The 16,491-nt window shown below is 40.0% G+C and overlaps 1 protein-coding gene across 1 annotated transcript in view; it reads left to right on the top strand.

The window, feature by feature from the left end:
- LOC133660497 (IgGFc-binding protein-like) overlaps window positions 1–16,491 on the top strand; it is an 81,520-nt gene that overhangs the window by 42,463 nt on the left and 22,566 nt on the right. The window contains exons 25-26 of the mRNA XM_062064035.1: window positions 5,686–5,831; window positions 9,287–9,633. Of these exons, the coding sequence (XP_061920019.1) occupies window positions 5,686–5,831; window positions 9,287–9,633 (493 nt within the window). The remainder of the gene's footprint in view (window positions 1–5,685; window positions 5,832–9,286; window positions 9,634–16,491) is intronic.

Consider the following 16,491-nt stretch of genomic DNA (forward strand, 5'->3'; position numbering starts at 1 on the left):
AGATTGGTCACATCTAGTCTTAAACTTGGATTGGTCACATCTAGTCTTAAACTTGGATTGGTCACATCTAGACTTAGACTGAGATTGGTCACATCTAGTCTTATACTGAGATTGGTCAGATCTAGTCTTAGACTTAGATTGGTCACATCTAGTCTTAGACTTAGATTGGTCACATCTAGTCTTAGACTTAGATTAGTCACATCTAGTATTAAACTTGGATTGGTCACATCTAGTCTTAGACTTAGATTGGTCACATCTAGTTTTAGGCTTAAACTGGTCACATCTAGTCTTAGACTTAGATTGGTCACATCTAGTCTTAGACTTAGATTGGTCACATCTAGTCTTAGACTTAGATTGGTCACATCTAGTCTTAGACTTAGATTGGTCACATCTAGTCTTAGACTTAGATTGGTCACATCTAGTCTTAGACTTAGATTGGTCACATCTAGTTTTAGGCTTAAACTGGTCACATCTAGTCTTAGACTTAGATTGGTCACATCTAGTCTTAGACTTAGATTGGTCACATCTAGTCTTAGACTTAGATTGGTCACATCTAGTTTTATACTGAGATTGGTCAGATCTAGTCTTAGACTTAGATTGGTCACATCTAGTCTTAGACTTAGATTGGTCACATCTAGTCTTAGACTTAGATTGGTCACATCTAGTTTTATACTGAGATTGGTCAGATCTAGTCTTAGACTTAGATTGGTCACATCTAGTCTTAGACTTAGATTGGTCACATTTTGTCATAGACTTAGATTGGTCACATTTTGTCTTAGACTTAGATTGGGCACATCTATTCCTAGACTTATATTGGGCACATCTAGTCTTAGACTTAGATTGGTCACATCTAGTCTTAGACTTAGATTGGTCACATCTAGTCTTAAACTTGGATTGGTCACATCTAGTCTTAGACTGAGATTGGTCACATCTAGTTTTATACTGAGATTGGTCATATTTAGTCTTAGACTTAGATTGGTCACATCTAGTCTTAGACTTAGATTGGTCACATCTAGTCTTAGACTTAGATTGGTCACATCTAGTCTTAGACTTAGATTGGTCACATCTAGTTTTAGACTTGGATTGGTCACATCTAGTCTTAGACTTAGATAGCTCACATCTCGTTTAGGCTTAAATTGGTCACATTTTGTCTTAGACTTAAATTGGTCACATCTAGTCTTGGACTTAGATTGGTTACATCTAGTCTGAGACTTAGATTGGTCACATCTAATCATAGACTTAGATTAGTCACATCTAGTCTTAGACTTAGATTGGTCACATCTAGTCTTAGACTTAGATTGGTCACATCTAGTCTTAGACTTAGATTGGTCAGATCTAGTCCTAGACATACATTGGTCACATCTAGTTTTAGACTTAGATTGGTCACATCTAGTCTTAGACTTAGATTGGTCAGATCTAATCCTAGACTTAAATTGGTCACATCTAGTTTTAGACATAGATTGGTCACATCTAGTCTTAGACTTAGATTGGTCACATCTAGTCTTAGACTTAGATTGGTCACATCTAGCCTTGGATTTAGATTGGTTACATCTAGTCTAAGACTTAGATTGGTCAAATCTAGTCTTAGACTTAGATTGGTCACATCTAATCTTAGACTTAGATTGGTCACATCTAGTCTTGGACTTAGATTGGTCACATCTAGTCTTAGACTTAGATTGGTCACATTTTGTCTTAGACTTAGATTGGTCACATCTAGTCTTAGACTTAGATTGGTCACATCTAGTCCTAGACTTATATTGGTCACATCTAGTCTTAGACTTAGATTGGTCACATCTAGTCTTAGACTTAAATTGGTCACATCTAGTTTTATACTGACATTGGTCAGATCTAGTCTTAGACTTAGATTGGTCACATCTAGTCTTAGACTTAGATTGGTCACATTTTGTCTTAGACTTAGATTGGTCACATCTAGTCTTAGACTTGGATTGGTCACATCTAGTCCTAGACTTATATTGGTCACATCTAGTCTTAGACTTAGATTGGTCACATCTAGTCTTGGACTTAGATTGGTCACATTTTGTCTTAGACTTAGATTGGTCACATCTAGTCTTAGACTTAGATTGGTCACATCTAGTCCTAGACTTATATTGGTCACATCTAGTCTTAGACTTAGATTGGTCACATCTAGTCTTAAACTTGGATTGGTCACATCTAGTCTTAGACTTAGATTGGTCACATCTAGTCTTAGACTTGGATTGGTCACATCTAGTCTTAGACTTAGATTGGTCACATCTAGTCTTAGACTTAGATTAGTCACACCTAGTATTACACTTGGATTGGTCACATCTAGTCTTAGACTTAGATTGGTCACATCTAGTTTTAGGCTTAAATTGGTCACATCTAGTCTTAGACTTAGATTGGTCACATCTAGTCTTAGACTTAGATTGGTCACATCTAGTCTTAGACTTAGATTGGTCAGATCTAGTCCTAGACTTACATTGGTCACATCTAGTTTTAGACTTAGATTGGTCACATCTAGTCTTAGACTTAGATTGGTCAGATCTAGTCCTAGACTTAAATTGGTCACATCTAGTTTTAGACATAGATTGGTCACATCTAGTCTTAGACTTAGATTGGTCAAATCTAGTCTTAGACTTAGATTGGTCACATCTAATCTTAGACTTAGATTGGTCACATCTAGTCTTAGACTTAGATTGGTCACATCTAGTCTTAGACTTAGATTGGTCACATCTAGTCTTAGACTTAGAGTGGTCAAATCTAGTCTTAGACTTAGATTGGTCACCACTAATCTTAGACTTAGATTGGTCACATCTAGTCTTAGACTTAGATTGGTCACATCTAGTCTTAGACTTAGATTGGTCACATCTAGTCTTAGACTTAGATTGGTCACATTTTGTCTTAGACTTAGATTGGTCACATCTAGTCTTAGGCTTAGATTGGTCACATCTAGTCCTAGACTTATATTGGTCACATCTAGTCTTAGACTTAGATTGGTCACATCTAGTCTTAGACTTAAATTGGTCACAACTAGTTTTATACTGACATTGGTCAGATCTAGTCTTAGACTTAGATTGGTCACATCTAGTCTTAGACTTAGATTGGTCACATTTTGTCTTAGACTTAGATTGGTCACATCTAGTCTTAGACTTAGATTGGTCACATCTAGTCCTAGACTTATATTGGTCACATCTAGTCTTAGACTTAGATTGGTCACATCTAGTCTTGGACTTAGATTGGTCACATTTTGTCTTAGACTTAGATTGGTCACATCTAGTCTTAGACTTAGATTGGTCACATCTAGTCCTAGACTTATATTGGTCACATCTAGTCTTAGACTTAGATTGGTCACATCTAGTCTTAAACTTGGATTGGTCACATCTAGTCTTAGACTGAGATTGGTCACATCTAGTTTTATACTGAGAGTGGTCAGATCTAGTCTTAGACTTAGATTGGTCAGATCTAGTCTAAGACTTAGATTGGTCACAACTAGTCTTAGACTTAGATTGGTCACATCTAGTCTTAGACTTAGATTAGTCACATCTAGTCTTAGACTTAGATTAGTCACATCTAGTATTAAACTTGGATTGGTCACATCTAGTCTTAGACTTAGATTGGTCACATCTAGTCTTAGACTTAGATTAGTCACATCTAGTATTAAACTTGGATTGGTCACATCTAGTCTTAGACTTAGATTGGTCACATCTAGTTTTAGGCTTAAATTGGTCACATCTAGTCTTAGACTTAGATTGGCCACATCTAGTTTTAGGCTTAAATTGGTCACATCTAGACTTAGACTTAGATTGGTCACATCTAGTCTAAGACTTAGATTGGTCACATCTAGTTTTATACTGAGATTGGTCAGATCTAGTCTTAGACTTAGATTGGTCAGATCTAGTCTTAGACTTAGATTGGTCACATCTAGTCTTAGACTTAGATTAGTCACATCTAGTATTAAACTTGGATTGGTCACATCTAGTCTTAGACTTAGATTGGTCACATCTAGTTTTAGGCTTAAATTGGTCACATCTAGTCTTAGACTTAGATTGGTCACATCTAGTCTTAGACTTACATTGGTCGCATCTAGTCTTAGACCTAAATTGGTCACATCTAGTTTTATACTGAGATTGGTCAGATCTAGTCTTAGACTTAGATTGGTCACATCTAGTCTTAGACTTAGATTGGTCACATTTGGTCTTAGACTTAGATTGGTCACATCTAGTCTTAGACTTAGATTGGTCACATCTAGTCCTAGACTTATATTGGTCACATCTAGTCTTAGACTTAGATTGGTCACATCTAGTCTTAGACTTAAATTGGTCACATCTAGTTTTATACTGAGATTGGTCAGATCTAGTCTTAGACTTAGATTGGTCACATCTAGTCTTAGACTTAGATTGGTCACATCTAGTCCTAGACTTATATTGGTCACATCTAGTCTTAGACTTAGATTGGTCACATCTAGTCTTAGACTTAGATTGGTCACATCTAGTCTTAAACTTTGATTGGTCACATCTAGTCTTAGACTGAGATTGGTCACATCTAGTTTTATACTGAGATTGGTCAGATCTAGTCTTGGACTTAGATTGGTCACATCTAGTTTTAGACTTAGATTGGTCACATCTAGTCTTAGACTTAGATTGGTCACATTTTGTCTTAGACTTAGATTGGTCACATCTAGTTTTGGACTTGGATTGGTTACATCTAGTCTTAGACTTAGATTGGTCACATCTAGTCTTAGACTTAGATTGGTCACATCTAGTCTTAAACTTGGATTGGTCACATCTAGTCTTAGACTGAGATTGGTCACATCTAGTTTTATACTGAGATTGGTCAGATCTAGTCTTGGACTTAGATTGGTCACATCTAGTTTTAGACTTAGATTGGTCACATTTAGTCTTAGACTTAGATTGGTCACATTTTGTCTTAGACTTAGATTGGTCACATCTAGTTTTAGACTTAGATTGGTCACATCTAGTCTTAGACTTAGATTGGTCACGTCTAGTCTTGGACTTAGATTGGTTACATCTAATCATAGACTTAGATTGGTCACATTTAGTCTTAGACTTGGATTGGTCAGATCTAGTCTTAGACTTAGATTGGTCATATCTAGTCTTAGACTTAGATTGGTCACATCTAGCCTTGGATTTAGATTGGTTACATCTAGTCTTAGACTTAGATTGGTCACATCTAGTCTTAGACTTAGATTGGTTACATCTAGTCCAAGACTTAGATTGGTCACATCTAATCTTAGACTTAGATTGGTCACATCTAGTCTTAGACTTAGATTGGTCACATCTAGTCTTAGACCTAGTCTGGTCACATCTAGTCTTAGACTTAGATTGGTCACATCTAGTCTTAGACCTATATGGGTCGCAATCAATAGAAACATTTGCAGAATCTTTACAATGGTTTGCAGAATCATTAAAATTGTTTATAGAATCATAATAATCGATTGCAGAATTATTAGAATCATTAGAATCATTAGAATCGTTCATAGAATCATTAGAATCTTGTGCGGGATCATTGGACTCGTTTAAAGAATCGTTAGAATCGCTCCACGATCCACAAAACCAAGTCCATTAATGAACGGAGGAGTTGCATGTGAAAGAACTTGCAGAGAACCCTGACCTCAAACCCATCCAACAAGCTCTGACCTTGAACAAAGAATAGCCCGAGACTAACGACCTGTTCCACCTTGGCCAGGTGCTGATCCCTCCCTGCCAGGGGTTACCGTGACAACCAAAAACGAGCTGCGCGGGAACTCCGAAGGCTCTTTTGTGCGCTCGGCCACGGTGAAGATAATGGGCCACACCCTCTCCCTGCCCAAGGACCAGAGAGGCTTCATCCTGGTAGGTCTCACCTCGGAACCACGTTCATGCAAAGATGTTGGTGGTAGACCGAGGACATTGTGGGTGCGGCTTATACACCGGTGTGCTCTCTAGTCCGGAAAATATAGTCATCTTCCACCAAATGGGGGGGGGACATGTTATTTTGTCAACTAACAGATACTACAATGCTTCCTGTCTCCTTGGTTTTGCGTGGTCTAACATTCAAAATACGGTAATCTTCCACCAAATGGGGGGGGGGAAACATGTTATTTTGTAGACTAACAGATACTACAATGCTTCCTATCTCCTTGGTTTTTCTTCGCCTAACGTTCAAAATACGGTCATCTTCCACCAAATGGGTAGGGAAAACATGTTATTTTGTCAACTAACAGATACTACAAGGCTTCCTGTCTCCTTTGTTTTGCGTCGTCTAACATTCAAAATACGCTAATCTTCCACCAAATGGGGGGAAAAACATGTTATTTGGTAGACTAACAGATACTACAATGCTTCCTGTCTCCTTTGTTTTGCGTCGCCTAACATTCAAAATACGGTAATCTTCCACCAAATGGAGGGGAAAATATGTTATTTTGCAGACTAACAGATACTACAATGCTTCCAGTCTCCTTGGTTTTGCGTCGTCTAACATTCAAAATACGCTAATCTTCCACCAAATGGGGGGAAAAACATGTTATTTTGTAGACTAACAGATACTACAAGGCTTCCTGTCTCCTTTGTTTTGCGTCGTCTGACATTCAAAATACGCTAATCTTCCACCAAATGGGGGGGAAAACATGTTATTTTGTAGACTAACAGATACTACAATGCTTCCAGTCCCCTTGGTTTTGCGTCGTCTAACATTCAAAATACGGTAATGTTCCATCGAATGGGGGGGAAAATATGTTATTTTGTAGACTAACAGATACTACAATGCTTCCAGTCTCCTTGGTTTTGCGTCGTCTAACATTCAAAATACGCTAATCTTCCACCAAATGGGGGGAAAACATGTTATTTGGTAGACTAACAGATACTACAATGCTTCCTGTCTCCTTTGTTTTGCGTCGCCTAACATTCAAAATACGGTCATCTTTTATTTTGTAGACTAACAGATACTACAATGCTTCCTGTCTCCTTTGTTTTGCGTCGTCTAACATTCAAAATACGGTCATCTTCCACCAAATGGGGGGGGGGGGGACATGTTATTTTGTAGACTAACAGATACTACAATGCTTCCAGTCTCCTTGGTTTTGCGTCGTCTAGCATTCAAAATACGGTCATCTTTTATTTTGTAGACTAACAGATACTACAATGCTTCCTGTCTCCTTTGTTTTGCGTCGTCTAACATTCAAAATACGGTCATCTTCCACCAAACGGGGGGGGAAAACATGTTATTTTGTAGACTAACAGATACTACAATGCTTCTTGTCTCCTTGGTTTTTCGTCGCCTAACGTTCAATATACGGTCATCTTCCACCAAATGGGGGGGAAAACATGTTATTTTGTAGACTAACAGATACTACAATGCTTCCAGTCTCCTTGGTTTTGCGTCGTCTAACATTCAAAATACGCTAATCTTCCACCAAATGGAGGGAAAACATGTTATTTGGTAGACTAACAGATACTACAATGCTTCCTGTCTCCTTTGTTTTGCGTCGCCTAACATTCAAAATACGGTCATCTTCCACCAAATGGGGGGGGGAAACATGTTATTTTGTAGACTAACAGATACTACAATGCTTCCTATCTCAATCAATCAATCAATCAATCAGCTTTATTGTCCATTCTTACATGTACAAGACACATAAGAACTGAAATTACATTTTCGGCACAATCCCGCTAAGAGCAGACATACGTTACAGGGAGACAAGACGGGACCGCCAACGGATCAGCCTCACTTAGGCGCTCCTCAAAAAGGTGGGAAAAAGGTGACATTGGGGGGAGGGGGGAAGTAAAAAAAATATCAGTCTGAGGCTGGACCCTCAGGAATGGTCCAGACTGAGTCCGAGGAAAAAAACCTCACATAGCATGGCACACATAAACAAGGTACATTTAATCACAACAACTCGCAACAAAGTCATCCAACAGGACCTTGGAGGCCAGCAGCTGCTGTTGAGCGCTGCTCAGCCCCCACAACCCCGGAGGAATAAAGCAGTGGTGAAGGCGTTGATTTGGGGAGGGGTATGTGCGTGCATGTATGCCCAATTAACTTGGGTGAGATGTTGAATTGTCTTTATGGGCCGAGGCCGGCCCCAAGAGTTCAAGAGTTCAAGAGTCCGACCCAGGTGCTTTTGAAGAAAAGGGAAAGGTCAAAAGCGTCCATCTTTGAGGAGTCCTCAGGGGAGTGTTTTCAAACAGCCTGTTCCTCAAGGCCATTCGAGGGAGTCAAATCGTAGATTAAGATGTTGTTTTTTCTTCGAGCAGTCAAAACAATGACATTCCTGCTCTATATGCTGGCTCTGACAATTCCAATTTATTCTTTCTGTAACATCATCAAGATGGAATCTACCTTGCGATTCAAATCAGCAATCGCTCCAGTCTGTGATCCCACAGCACGACCCAATCCTTCCATTGCGTTGAACAGCCTGTTGGCCCCTTGAGTGGCTGCCATCGTCTTCCGAATTTGACGATACACCAGAGCAATGCCCAGCCCAATCAGCAAATGCCCTGCGATCACAGCTCCAAATAGGTAGATGTCTTCCACGTCCTCGATGGAAAGGACTGAGAGGCACATGATTCTCCAAGTATTCCAGGAATCTCTCACGTACCCCGCAGCAATGGTTCCATCAGGGCAGCCAGGCTCCCCCGAGCCTCTTTTCCTTGTCGAAAAGACTGTGTCAATTGCGTCGAGAGTCCAGTTGATCAAATTCATTTTGATGTTTAGATTTGAGGACAGCTCAAGAAAAGAGGCTTCAAAATAGTTCAGACAAGACAAAAAACAAAGAGAGCAAGCAGGGAAGGAGGGAGCGGAGAGAGATGCGACCGCCCTCACCAGTGGCAAGACAAGTCTCCTTGGTTTTTCTTCGCCTAACGTTCAAAATACGGTCATCTTCCACCAAATGGGTGGGGAAAACATGTTATTTTGTCAACTAACAGATACTACAAGGCTTCCTGTCTCCTTTGTTTTGCGTCGTCTAACATTCAAAATACGCTAATCTTCCACCAAATGGGGGGGAAAACATGTTATTTGGTAGACTAACAGATACTACAATGCTTCCAGTCTCCTTGGTTTTGCGTCGTCTAACATTCAATATACGGTCATCTTCCATCAAATGGGTGGGGAAAACATTTTATTCTGTAGACTAACAGATACTACAATTCTTGCTGTCTCCTTTGTTTTGCGTCTTCTAACATTCAAAATACGGTAATCTTCCACCAAATGGGGAAAAAAAACATGTTGTTCTGTAGACTAACAGATACTACAATGCTTCCTGTCTTCTTGGTTTTGCGTGGTCTAACATTCAGTTTTCCTTTCGTAGATTGATGGCGTGAAGACGGGTCTCCCGGTCTTCCTCGAAGGAGGTAGCCTTTCCATCACATTGCAAGGAATGAGAGGCGTCCTCCAGACTGACTTCGGGCTCTCCGTCACGTTCGACTGGTCCACGCTGGTCATGGTTTCGCTCAGCAGCAGCTATTACGGTAACGTGGCCGGCCTCTGCGGCAACTACAACGGCGACAAGGAGGATGAGATGAGCACCTCGGGGGGACGCACAGCCGCCAACGTGACCAACTGGGCGGGGACGTGGAGCGTCCCTGACGGCGACCCCTTCTGCTACCATTACTGCGATGGAGTGTGTCCTCAATGCTCTGAGGAAGACCGCAACAGGTAACGTCACACAGGTGGGGCCATAGTGGCGAAATGCCGCCTCACCGTGGGTCTTTGCTCTGGTATTTGGTGAAGCTAAAAGGCGGTTCCAGAGGACCTCAGGATCCGCGAGGGTTGAAAAGGTAAAGGGAGGTCAGATAGGTAAGAAGGTGCAAGGCCATTAAGACATTTAAAAACGAATGATCTTACTTAAAAAATCCACCCTGAAGCGGACGGGGAGCCAATGCAGCGACTTTAAAACTGGTGTAATGTGCGCCAGGGTCAGCGTATTCGGTACTTTTAAAGGTACATGCGCAATTCCGTCTGTACTACCGGGTACCAAGTCACGTCAAAATGAAGACATTTAATAACTAATAATAGAACTTTAAAATCCACCCTGAAGTGGACGGGGAGCCAATCAAGCGACTTTAAAACTGGTGTTATGTGCGCCAGGGTCAGCGTATTCGGTACTTTTAAAGGTACATGCGCAATTCCGTCTGTACTACCGGGTACAAGTCACGTCAAAATGAAGACATTTAATAACTAATAATAGAACTTTAAAATCCACCCTGAAGCGGACATGGAGCCAATTAAGCGACTTTAAAACTGGTGTAATGCGCGCCAGGGTCAGCATATTCGGTACTTTCAAAGGTACATGCGCAATTTCGTCTGTACTACCCGGTACAAGTCACGTCAAAATGAAGACATTTAATAACTAATAATAGAACTTTAAAATCCACCCTGAAGTGGACAGGGAGCCAGACTGTAAAACTAATGTAATGTGCGCCAGGGTCAGTGTATTCGGTACTTTTAAAGGTACATGCACAATTCTGTCTGTACTACCGGGTACCAAGTCACGTCAAAATGAAGACATTTAATAACTAATAATAGAACTTTAAAATCCACCCTGAAGCGGACATGGAGCCAATTAAGCGACTTTAAAACTGGTGTAATGTGCGCCAGGGTCAGCGTATTCGGTACTTTTAAAGGTACATGCGCAATTCCGTCTGTACTACCGGGTACCAAGTCACGTCAAAATGAAGACATTTAATAACTAATAATATAACTTTAAAATCCACCCTGAAGTGGACAGGGAGCCAGACTGTAAAACTAATGTAATGTGCACCAGGGTCAGCGTATTCGGTACTTTTAAAGGTACATGCACAATTCTGTCTGTACTACCGGGTACCAAGTCACGTCAAAATGAAGACATTTAATAACTAATAATAGAACTTTAAAATCCACCCTGAAGCGGACATGGAGCCAATTAAGCGACTTTAAAACTGGTGTAATGTGCGCCAGGGTCAGCGTATTCGGTACTTTTAAAGGTACATGCGCAATTTCGTCTGTACTACCTGGTACAAGTCACGTCAAAATGAAGACATTTAATAACTAATAATAGAACTTTAAAATCCACCCCGAAGTGGACGGGGAGCCAATGCAGCGACTTTAAAACTGGTGTAATGTGCGCCAGGGTCAGCGTATTCGGTACTTTTAAAGGTACATGCGCAATTCCGTCTGTACTACCGGGTACCAAGTCACGTCAAAATGAAGACATTTAATAACTAATAATAGAACTTTAAAATCCACCCTGAAGTGGACAGGGAGCCAGACTGTAAAACTAATGTAATGTGCGCCAGGGTCATTGTATTCTGTACTTTTAAAGGTACATGCACAATTCTGTCTGTACTACCGGGTACCAAGTCACGTCAAAATGAAGACATTTAATAACTAATAATAGAACTTTAAAATCCACCCTGAAGTGGACGGGGAGCCAATTAAGCGACTTTAAAACTGGTGTTATGTGCGCCAGGGTCAGCGTATTCGGTACTTTTAAAGGTACATGCACAATTCTGTCTGTACTACCGGGTACCAAGTCACGTCAAAATGAAGACATTTAATAACTAATAATAGAACTTTAAAATCCACCCTGAAGCGGACATGGAGCCAATTAAGTGACTTTAAAACTGGTGTTATGTGCGCCAGGGTCAGCGTATTCGGTACTTTTAAAGGTACATGCGCAATTCCGTCTGTACTACCGGGTACCAAGTCACGTCAAAATGAAGACATTTAATAACTAATAATAGAACTTTAAAATCCACCCTGAAGTGGACAGGGAGCCAGACTGTAAAACTAATGTAATGTGCGCCAGGGTCAGCGTATTCGATACTTTTAGAGGTACATGCACAATTCTGTCTGTACTACCGGGTACCAAGTCACGTCAAAATGAAGACATTTAATAACTAATAATAGAACTTTAAAATCCACCCTGAAGCGGACATGGAGCCAATTAAGCGACTTTAAAACTGGTGTAATGTGCGCCAGGGTCAGCGTATTCGGTACTTTTAAAGGTACATGCGCAATTTCGTCTGTACTATTAGTAGTCAAGGAGTTTGATAAGTGATATTTGGAGGTGATATTGATTTGCAGTAAGTTATTTAAACATGAGTATAATATATGTCAGTAAAAATCTGGACAAGGCTTTAAGTTGTTTTGGGACATTATTTGTTAGGAAAGTAGTGACATAATGTTTGATTCGATTCAAAACCAAGGAGACAGGAAACATTGTAGTATCTGTTAGTCTACAGAACAACATGTTTTCCCCACCCATTTGGTGGAAAATGACCGGATATTGAATGTTAAACAATGCAAAACCAAGGAAACAGGAAGCATTGTCGTATCTGTTAGTCTACAAAATAACATGTTTCTTCCCCCATTTGGTGGAAGATAACCGTATTTTGAATGTTAGACGACGCAAAACAAAGGAGACAGGAAGCATTGTAGTATCTGTTAGTTGACAAAATAACATGTTTTTAAAATCCCTATTTGGTGGAAGATTGCCGTATTTTGAATGTTAGACGACGCAAAGCCAAGGAGACAGGAAGCATTGTAGTATCTGTTAGTCTACAAAACAACATGTTTTCCCCCCCATTTGGTGGAAGATGACCGTGTGGAAGATGACCGTATATTGAATGTTAGGTAATGAAAAACCAAGGAGACAGAAGCATTTTAGTATCTGTTAGTCCAAAAAACAACATGTTCCCCCCTCCCCCCAAATTTGGTGAAAGATTACCATATTTTGAATGTTAGATGACGCAAAACCAAAGAGACAGGAAACATTGTAGTATCTGTAGTCTACAGAACAACATGTTTTCCCCCCCCATTTGGTGGAAGATGACCGTATTTTGAATGTTAGACGATGCAGAACAAAGGAGAGAGGAAGCCTTGTAGTATCTGTAGTCTACAAAAATAACATGTTTTCCCCACCCATTTGGTGGAAAATGACCGGATATTGAATGTTAACAATGCAAAACAAAGGAAACAGGAAGCATTGTAGTATCTGTTAGTCTACAAAATAACATGTTTCTTCCCCCATTTGGTGGAAGATGACCGTATTTTGAATGTTAGATGACGCAAAACAAAGGAGACAGGAAGGATTGTAGTATCTGTTAGTCTACAAAATAACATGTTTTTAAAATCCCTATTTGGTGGAAGATTGCCGTATTTTGATGTTAGACGAAGCAAAGCCAAGGAGACAGAAGCATTGTAGTATCTGTTAGTCTACAAAACAACATGTTTCCCCCCCCATTTGGTGGAAGATGACCGTATATTGAATGTTAAACAATGCAAACCAAGTCTGTAAGTCTACAAAATAACATGTTGAATGTTAAACAATGCAAAACAAAGGAAACAGGAAGATTGTAGCATCTGTTAGTCTACAAAATAACATGTTTCTTCCCCCATTTGGTGGAAGATGACCGTATTTGAATGTTAGACGACGCAAAACAAGGAGACAGGAAACATTGTAGTATCTGTTAGTTGACAAAACAACATGTTTTAAAATCCCTATTTGGTGGAAGACTGCCGTATTTTGAATGTTAGACGACGCAAAGCCAAGGAGACAGGAAACATTGTAGTATCTGTTAGTCTACAAAATAACATGTTTCTTCCCCCATTTGGTGAAGATGACCAAATTTGAATGTTAGACGACGCAAAACAAAGAGACAGGAAACATTGTAGTATCTGTTAGTTGACAAAATAACATGTTTTTAAAATCCCTATTTGGTGGAAGATTGCCGTATTTTGAATGTTAGACGACGCAAAGCCAAGGAGACAGGAAGCATTGTAGTATCTGTTAGTCTACAAAACAACATGTTCGCCCCCATTTGGTGGAAAATGACCGTATATGAATGTTAAACAATGCAAACCAAGTCTGTTAGTCTACAAAAATAACATGTTGAATGTTAAACAATGCAAAACAAAGGAAACAGGAAGCATTGTAGTATCTGTTAGTCCTACAAAATAACATGTTTCTTCCCCCCATTTTGTGGAAGATGACCGTATTTTGAATGTTAGACGACGCAAAACAAAGGAGACAGGAAGCATTGTAGTATCTGTTAGTCTACAAAATAACATGTTTTTAAAATCCCTATTTGGTGGAAGATTGCCGTATTTTAAATGTTAGACGACGCAAAGCCAAGGAGACAGGAAGCATTGTAGTATCTGTTAGTCTACAAAATAACATGTTTCTTCCCCATTTGGTGGAAGATGACCGTATTTTGAATGTTAGACGACGCAAAACAAAGGAGACAGGAAGCATTGTAGTATCTGTTAGTCTACAAAATAACATGGTTCCCCCCCATTTGGTGGAAGATTACCGTATTTTGAATGTTAGACGACGCAAAGCCAAGGAGACAGGAAGCATTGTAGTATCTGTTAGTCTACAAAACAACATGTTCCCCCCCCCATTTGGTGGAAGATTACCGTATTTTGAATGTTAGACGACGCAAAGCCAAGGAGACAGGAAGCATTGTAGTATCTGTTAGTCTACAAAACAACATGTTTCCCCCCCCATTTGGTGGAAGATTACCGTATTTTGAATGTTAGACGACCCAAAGCCAAGGAGACAGGAAGCATTGTAGTATCTGTTAGTCTACAAAATAACATGTTTCTTCCCCCATTTGGTGAAGATGACCGTATTTTGAATGTTAGACGACGCAAAGCCAAGGAGACAGGAAGCATTGTAGTATCTGTTAGTCTACAAAATAACATGTTTTCCCCCCATTTGGTGGAAGATTAGCGTATTTTAAATGTTAGACGACGCAAAGCCAAGGAGACAGGAAGCATTGTAGTATCTGTTAGTCTACAAAATAACATGTTTTCCCCCCATTTGGTGGAAGATGACCGTATTTTGAATGTTAGACGACGCAAAGCCAAGGAGACAGGAAGCATTATAGTATCTGTTAGTCTACAAAATAACATGTTTTCCCCCCATTTGGTGGAAGATGACCGTATTTTGAATGTTAGACGACGCAAAGCCAAGGAGACAGGAAGCATTGTAGTATCTGTTAGTCTACAAAATAACATGTTTTCCCCCCATTTGGTGGAAGATGACCGTATTTTGAATGTTAGACGACGCAAAGCCAAGGAGACAGGAAGCATTATAGTATCTGTTAGTCTACAAAATAACATGTTTTCCCCCCCATTTGGTGGAAGATGACCGTATTTTGAATGTTAGACGACGCAAAGCCAAGGAGACAGGAAGCATTGTAGTATCTGTTAGTCTACAAAACAACATGTTTCCCCCCCATTTGGTGGAAGATTACCGTAATTTGAATGTTAGACGACCCAAAGCCAAGGAGACAGGAAGCATTGTAGTATCTGTTAGTCTACAAAATAACATGTTTCTTCCCCCATTTGATGGAAGATGACCGTATTTTGAATGTTAGACGACGCAAAACAAAGGAGACAGGAAGCATTGTAGTATCTGTTAGTCTACAAAATAACATGTTTTCCCCACCCATTAGGTGGAAAATGACCGGATATTGAATGTTAAACAATGCAAAACAAAGGAAACAGGAAGCATTGTAGTATCTGTTAGTCTACAAAATAACATGTTTCTTCCCCCATTTGGTGGAAGATGACCATATTTTGAATGTTAGACGACGCAAAACAAAGGAGACAGGAAACATTGTAGTATCTGTTAGTCTACAAAATAACATGTTTATTCCGCCATTTGGTGGAAGATTACCGTATTTTGAATGTTAGACGACGCAAAACAAAGGAGACAGGAAGCATTGTAGTATCTGTTAGTCTACAAAATAACATGGTTTCCCCCCCATTTGGTGGAAGATTACCGTATTTTGAATGTTAGACGACGCAAAGCCAAGGAGACAGGAAGCATTGTAGTATCTGTTAGTCTACAAAATAACATGTTTCTTCCCCCATTTGGTGGAAGATGACTGTATTTTGAATGTTAGACGACGCAAAGCCAAGGAGACAGGAAGCATTGTAGTATCTGTTAGTCTACAAAATAACATGTTTCCCCCCCCCCCCCCCCCCCATTTGGTGGAAGATTACCGTATTTTGAATGTTAGACGACGCAAAGCCAAGGAGACAGGAAGCATTGTAGTATCTGTTAGTCTACAAAATAACATGTTTCCCCCCCCCCCCATTTGGTGGAAGATTACCGTATTTTGAATGTTAGACGACGCAAAGCCAAGGAGACAGGAAGCATTTTAGTATCTGTTAGTCTACAAAATAACATGTTTCCCCCCCCCCCATTTGGTGGAAGATTAGCGTATTTCGAATGTTAGACGACGCAAAGCCAAGGAGACAGGAAGCATTGTAGTATCTGTTAGTCTACAAAATAACATGTTTCCCCCCCCCCCATTTGGTGGAAGATTAGCGTATTTCGAATGTTAGACGACGCAAAGCCAAGGAGACAGGAAGCATTGTAGTATCTGTTAGTCTACAAAATAACATGTTTCCCCCCCCCCCATTTGGTGGAAGATTAGCGTATTTCGAATGTTAGACGACGCAAAGCCAAGGAGACAGGAAGTATTGTAGTATCTGTTAGTCTACAAAATAACATGTTTC

This window comes from Entelurus aequoreus, linkage group LG11, assembly GCF_033978785.1.
Source record: "Entelurus aequoreus isolate RoL-2023_Sb linkage group LG11, RoL_Eaeq_v1.1, whole genome shotgun sequence".
In the NCBI taxonomy this organism is placed as follows: domain Eukaryota; kingdom Metazoa; phylum Chordata; class Actinopteri; order Syngnathiformes; family Syngnathidae; genus Entelurus; species Entelurus aequoreus.